General features: G+C 41.5%; 1 protein-coding gene across 1 annotated transcript; it reads left to right on the top strand.

Moving 5' to 3' along the window:
- Positions 1 to 4665: 4665 nt before the first annotated feature.
- Positions 4666 to 5579, top strand: LOC112616961 (tumor necrosis factor receptor superfamily member 10D-like). Its single transcript, XM_025373707.1, has 2 exons — positions 4666 to 4882; positions 5053 to 5579. Exons 1-2 carry the CDS (start codon positions 4666 to 4668, stop codon positions 5184 to 5186), a joined length of 351 nt encoding a protein of 116 aa, XP_025229492.1. The 3' UTR covers positions 5187 to 5579.
- The last annotated feature ends 1578 nt before the right edge of the window (positions 5580 to 7157 follow it).

The raw sequence follows: 7157 nt of genomic DNA, 5'->3' as shown, positions 1-7157 counted from the left end.
CCAAGGGGACATGAAGCCTTTGGGAGACAGGGGACTGCAGGGGACGGAGCAGCTGCACTGAGGTGGTGACTGTGCCAGTCTGCAGGACATCTGCTTCTTATTCCTTGTCCCCAGAGTCTGGATCTCCACAGGCATACAGTGGGTGTCACAGGGTTCGTTGATGACTGACTAAGGCTGCACAGTCTCCATCGTGTGCTCCTAACAGAACTCAGGGAGCCCCTGCTTGAAACTGCAGAAGTTTTAAATGTACTTCAAAATTCTCACTACACTGCACATACTTCATAGTAAATCTTTGTCCAGATTTCTGATCAAGTATGTAAGGAAGCTTCTGGGAGGAAGTAGGATTTCTGAGTCAGTGCGTAGAAGTGCTTTTGTATTACACAAACACATACATCCAGTTATTCACTTGGATTCACCAGTTTTGATATGACATTGAGTAGGTGTGAAATCTGGACACACTTTTTTTTTTTTTTTTTTGCTTCGAAAGTTCTTTCCTTCAAGATAAGATGATCCTATCTAATTTCTTATGGACTTTTAAAGAATGATTTGGTTTGTAGCATTCACCAGTGGAATGTAGGTGCCATTTCTTTTGCAATGCTGCGTGAAGGGAGGAACTCTGAATTATTCTGAGTCATTGTCTCCTTCCTCCTCACCTGTTTAAGAAATGATTCTCCTATTGTTTACTGCTTTTGGCTCCTCTTTGACCACTTGTCAAATACTTATCTGGACAAGGATCACTTTCCACCCGTTTTCTTCCTTTCCTATAACTACACCACATGTTTTTTTAAATGAAGTATAAAAAGGGAAGAAAACAAACAAAAAATGTCAACAATTACTCCATGCTGCTGAACCGCATTGCACCTTTATTTTGTAATTTGTAGAGATCTGATCTTGCTATGTTGCCCAGGCTGGTCTCAAACTCCTGGCCTCAAGTCATCCTCTCACCTTGGCCTCCCAAAGTGGTGGGATTACAGGCATAAGCCACTGCACCTGACCGCGTTGCACATTTTTTGAAAGTGGTAAATGCAGAGCCACACGTCTGCCATACTACAGGAAGGTTCTCAGTCATAGTGGTAGTCCCCCAACACTTCCTCCAGCCCCAGCCCTTCTTAATTCAGGTAAATGCAACAGAGAATATCTTGTGATTCTTTGTGGAAATTTTTATGCATATGCCACGTATATTCATACAAGCACGTACATTTTGTTTACATTACAGGGATTATGTTACATATAATACACTGCCAAAGGAAACTTGTTTTCATTTTTTCTTTTTCCTTTTTCAAATTTATTTTGATTCAGGAGGTGCATATGCAAGTTTGTTACCTGGTTATATTGTTTGATGCTGAAATTCGGGGTATGAATGATTTTATCCAGGTTGTGGGCATAGTATCCAACAGTTAGTTTTTCAACCCTTCCTCCCCTCCCTCCCTCCCCGCCCTGGTAGTCGCCAGTGTCTATTGTTGCCGACTTTGTCTTCGTAAGTACCTGATGTTTAGCTCCTACTCATGAGTGAGAACATGCAGTATTTGGTTTTGCGTTCTTACGTTAAATCACTTAGGATGATGGCCTCCAGCTTCATCTATGTGGCTGTAAACAATATGATTTCATTCTTTTTTATTGCTGTGTAGTCTCCCATGGTGTATATATACCACATTTTCTTCATTCAATCCACTGTTGATGGGAACCTAGGTTGATTCCACGTCACTGCTATTATGGATAATGGTGTCTGTCTTTTGGTAGAATGATTTGTTTTCCTTTTTTTTTTTTTTTTTTTTTTTTGAGATGGAGTCTCGCTGTCACCCAGGCTGGAGTGCAGTGGCACGATCTCAGCTCACTGCAAACTCCGCCTCCCAGGTTCACGCCATTCTCCTGCCTCAGCCTCCGGAGCAGCTGGGACGCCACGCCCAGCTAATTTTTTGTATTTTTAGTAGAGATGGAGTTTCACTGTGTTAGCCAGGATGGTCTCAATCTCCCGACCTTCTGATCCGCCCGCCTCGGCCTCCCAAAGTGCTGGATTACAGGTGTGAGCCGCTGCACCCGGCTACACCCGGCTAATTTTTGTATTCTTTAGTAAAGACAGGGTTTCACCATGTTGGTCATGCTGGTCTTGAACTCCTGACATCGTGATCCACTTGCCTCGCCTCCCAAAGTGCTGGGATTACAGGTGTGAGCCACGGTGCCCTGCGCTACTGATTTTTATATATTGATTTTGTATCCTGAAATTTTGTTGAAGCTGTTTATTAGTTCCAGGAGCCTTTTAGTGGAGTCTTCAGGGTTTTCAAGGTGTAGAATCATATCGTCCATGAAGAGTTTTGACTTCTTCATTTCATATCTGGATGCCTTTTCCTTCTTCCTCTTGCCTGAGTGCTCCGGCTAGGACTTCCAGTTCTATGTTGAATGGGAGTGGTGAGCGTGAGCATCCTTGTCTCGCTCCAGTCCTCAAGGGGAATGCTTCCAGCTTTTGCCCGTTCAGTATGATGCTGGCTGTGGGTTTGTCATAGATGGCTCTTACCATGGTGAGGCATGTTCCAATGGGAACTTTCTAATGTTTTTTAATATCCAAAAGAGCAAACACCTCTTCCATACTTTTTCAAAATGTATCATTTTACCCAGATAAAATTCACAATTAAAAGATTTCCTCCATCCTTCCCTTCTGAAAAAACTCGGCATTTTTGTCAATTCGCTTTAAAATAAAAAATTAATCTAGAAATACTGAATATTTTATAAATATAAATATAAATATTTATACATATTTTATAAATATTCAGTATTTATATATAAATAAATACATATTTATATATAAATATATGAATTTATATAATATATATAATTATATATATTTTTTAATTTATTATTATTATTATACTTTAAGTTCTAGGGTACATGTGCATAACGTGCAGGTTTGTTACATATGTATACTTGTGCCATGTTGGTGTGCTGCACCCATCACCTCGTCAGCACCCATCTACTCGTCATTTACATCAGGTATAACTCCCAATGCAATCCCTCCCCCTCCCCCCTCCCCATGATAGGCCCCGGTGTGTGATGTTCCCCTTCCCGAGTCCAAGTGATCTCATTGTTCAGTTCCCACCTATGAGTGAGAGCATGCGGTGTTTGGTTTTCGGTTCTTGTGATAGTTTGCTATGAATGATGGTTTCCAGCTGCATCCATGTCCCTACAAAGGACACAAACTCATCCTTTTTTATGGCTGCATAGTATTCCATGGTGTATATGTGCCACATTTTCTTAATCCAGTCTGTCACTGATGGACATTTGGGTTGATTCCAAGTCTTTGCTATTGTGAATAGTGTTGCAATAAACATACGTGTGCATGTGTCTTTATAGCAGCATGATTTATAGTCCTTTGGGTATATACCCAGTAATGGGATGGCTGGGTCATATGGTACTTCTAGTTCTAGATCCTTGAGGAATCGCCATACTGTTTTCCATAATGGTTGAACTAGTTTACAAAATAGTTTATAAAAATATATAAATATATGAATTTATATAATAAACAATAATTATATAAACTAATAAATTTATATACAAATAAATTATATATATTTTATTATGTATATTATATATAATACATAATTTATTATATATATTTATATATAAAATCTATATATACATACATAAATTTATATATAAATAGTGAATATAAAATATTCAGTATTTCTAGATTCAGTATATTTATTCAGTATAATAATATTCAGCATAATATTTATTCAGAAATAAGTATTCAGTATTTCCTTATCAAAGGAGATAACATTTGGTGTCAAGTATTTTATTGTAACTGAGTTGTGATTTGTGTTCCTCTTCAAATCAATTATTCCTGTTGCTTATGGCTGTTTAGTGTTTCGTATCCAGCATGAGTTGGATAGCCTTGTAATTCTGTTTGCTAATTTATTGCATCTGCTATGTTTTTAACTTTCCTCCAAACATACATTTCTATTTCAGTATTGTAGTTTCATTCTTAGGGATTTTAAATGACATTGAAAAGAATGATTATTGTGTCTGCCCTCTTCCAAGAGTCTCGCCTCATTTTAATTTTCCATCTTGTTGCCTAGGCCAGACCTTTCAGAACCATGTTCAGCTGTGCTTAGGGAAGGCAGGTATTTGGGTCCTGGTTTGATTTCTGGAGAAGACCTCCAAAGTGTCACCCTGAGGAATGGCGTTCACTTTTGGTTTCATATAGAAATTCTCATAATCAAGAACGCAACCTACTATTCTAAAAGGTTCTGAAAAAGATCAGAATTGGTGTTTAATTTTACCAAATGTCTCTCCAGCGTCCATGGAGACTGCTGTTTTATTTAATTACACTATGGATATGGTACAGTATTAATGATCAAAGGTCATTTACAGTCTTGGAATAAATCATTTTGTTAGGTTTTCCTGGGTGCTCTCATATATACTCTTCTGCCAAGACTTGGGCTGGTAAGAATTCTGTAAGAAAGTGATCATTTCCTGTGAGGGTGGGTGGGAGTTGATGAGATGGGGCAGAAGGGGACTTTCTGGGGTGGTGGCAATGTTCTATGTCTTGATCAGGGGATAATTACCCAGGCGTATACAGTAGTCAAAGTTGGGCAGAACACTTACAAAGTGAGCATTTACTGCATGCCACTTATGTCTCAATGAGTCACCAGCACACAGAGCCCAAGAGCTATGCAGGACCAGAGGTTTGTCTGCATCTCCATGGAGACCCGAGATGGGAAGCGCTGCAGGTCTCTTGCTGGCTGGTGGTCGGGGTCAGTACTGGACTGCAGGACTCCTGACTCTGACCAGAGCATTCCTCACTGTGTGTTACAGGAACAGGCAGAAGCTGAAGGGTGTCAGAGGAAGACGCTGCCGGTTCCAGTGAATGACGCTGACCCCACTGAGAGTAAGTGTTTTGTGCCTTGAGACAGGGAATAGGGACAGTGTCCTACCTGCTGTCCCTATAGCGAGAGGGCTCTTCTGGAGCATTCACTGCTGGAAGCAGGGGGTCCCATGTCAATCCTGTGCTGATTGTCCTTGGAGCATCGAGACTCTAAATCTCTTCTCTCTTCTCAGTCAACACCTTGCTGGATGCCTCGGCAACACTGGAGGAAGGACATGCAAAGGAAACAATTCAGGACCACATGGTGGACTCTGAGAAGCTCTTTTATGAAGAAGATGACGCAGGCTTTGCTACGTCGTCCCTGTGAAAGAATCTCTTCAGGAAACCAGAGCTTTCCTCGTTTACCTTTTCTTCTAGAAGGGGAAGCAGCCTGGAAGAGACAGTCCAGTACTTGAACCATGCCTCAACTAACTCTGCTATCCAATATGGTGCAGCTTACCAAAGGTCCTAGAACTTTGTCAATGCACTTGAAGTAATTTTTATGAAATACTGCGTGTGATAACGAAACTGGGGAAATTTGTATAAGACTCTTGGCGGCATAGAGTTATACGATTATGTATTAACGGTGGTTTTCGTCCAAGTGCGGTGGCTCATGCCTGTAATCCCACCACTTTGGGAGGCTGAGGTTGGTGGATCGCTTGAGTTCAGGAGTTTGAGACCAGCCTGGTCAACATAGTGAAACTCCGTCTCAATTTAAAAAGAAAAAAAGTGGTTTTAGGATGTCATTCTTTCCAGTTCTTCATCATGAGACAAGTCTTTTTTTCTATTTCTTATATTGCAAGCTCCATCTCTACTGGTATGTGCATTTAATGACATCTAACTACAGATGCCGCATAGCCACAGTGGTTTACCTTATCGTTTTTTAACTTTAGAATGGGATTATCTGGTTATTAGCTGTATTTTCAGTTTAGGATGTTTCTGAGTTAATGATGAGATTATCAAGACATAGTCCTATGCTAAGTCATGAGCATATGGATTTATGAGGGTTCGACTTAGAGTTTTGAGCGTTAAGATGGGATTATTGGGGCTTACCCCCACCTTAATTAGAGAAACGTTTGTATTGCTTATTACTGTATGCTGTATTATCTATTTTCCGATTTTTGTATAATGATGTAAGCATGGAAAAACTCTAGGAAATGCACTTATTAGGCTGTTTACATGGGTTCCCTGGGGGTGCAAATCAGCAGTCAAAAATGACTGGAAATATAACTAGTGACGAAGGGAGAAATCCTCCCTCCGTGGGAGGCACTGACTGTGTTCCAGTTCTCCCTCCTACGCCCTGAGACTGGACAAGGGTTTGATGACTGGCAACTTCTCAGGGGGCCAGCCTGTCTTACTTGATAATTTTAGAGGTATATAGCCGTATTTATTTATAAGTAGACGTTTACATATGCCCAGGATTTTGAAGAGCATGGTATCTTTGGGAAGCCATGTGTCTGATTTGTCCTGCTGGGACAGTCATGGAACTGCATCTTCCTACGTGTCCACAGCAGATGAAGACAGAACTAAGTTAGATCTGAGACTGTGAAGAGCTTCTCTTTCAAGCGCCATTACCGTTGAACATTAGTGAACCTTGGGCCTCCTTTGGGCTCAGGGCACAGCGAGTCTTTATCTGCCCCAGCATGTGCCATGGCATCAGGAGGGAGGAGTGGACAGTGCTTGGGAATGGTGTGAAATGGTTGCCAACTCAGGAGTGGATGGGCCCCTCTCCCTTCTGGTGGTCTGTGACCCTGAGTCCCTGGACTGCATTTAGGGTAGAGATTCCTGAGCTGCATTTTAGGGTACAGATTCCCTATTTGAGTCGCTTGACTTCTCTGTAAGCATCTGATTCATCTGAGTAATACCAATTCTTAAACACTATGACAACGGAACCTCAAATGGGTGACACATTTGTCCTTGTGTCACATTCCATTATTTTATTTAAGAACCTCAGTAATCATTGTAGCCTCTTTCCAGCAAACGCTCTCCACAGCAGTCCAGTCGTGGTAGGATAAATTACAGATGTAGTCATTCTAGGGGTTTCAATCTTTTCCATCTCAGGGCATTGTGTGTTTTGTTCCGGGACTGGTTTGGTGGGACAAAGTTAGAATTGTCTGAAGATCGCACATGCAGAGTGTTGTGTCCGTGGAGTTTTAGGAGGGGGTGGCCTTTCTGGTCTGCGCACTTCCATCCTCTCCCACTTCCATCTGGCGTCCCACGCGTTGTTCCCTGCACTTCTGGAAGGCACAGGGTGCTGCTGCCTCCTGGTCTTTGCCTTTGCTGGGCCTTCGGTGCAGGA

The sequence above is a fragment of the Theropithecus gelada genome, unplaced genomic scaffold (assembly GCF_003255815.1).
Source record: "Theropithecus gelada isolate Dixy unplaced genomic scaffold, Tgel_1.0 HiC_scaffold_1476, whole genome shotgun sequence".
Lineage (NCBI taxonomy): Eukaryota > Metazoa > Chordata > Mammalia > Primates > Cercopithecidae > Theropithecus > Theropithecus gelada.
Note: the sequence above shows the minus strand (reverse complement) of the source record. Positions and strands in the feature narration are given on the sequence as shown.

Coding starts and splice junctions, on each gene's coding strand:
- LOC112616961 (XM_025373707.1), top strand. CDS start 4,666: ATGCAGGACCAGAGGTTTGTCTGCATCTCCATGGAGACCCGAGATGGG. Junction 4,883..5,052: donor TGACGCTGACCCCACTGAGA/GTAAGTGTTTTG, acceptor CTCTCTTCTCAG/TCAACACCTTGCTGGATGCC.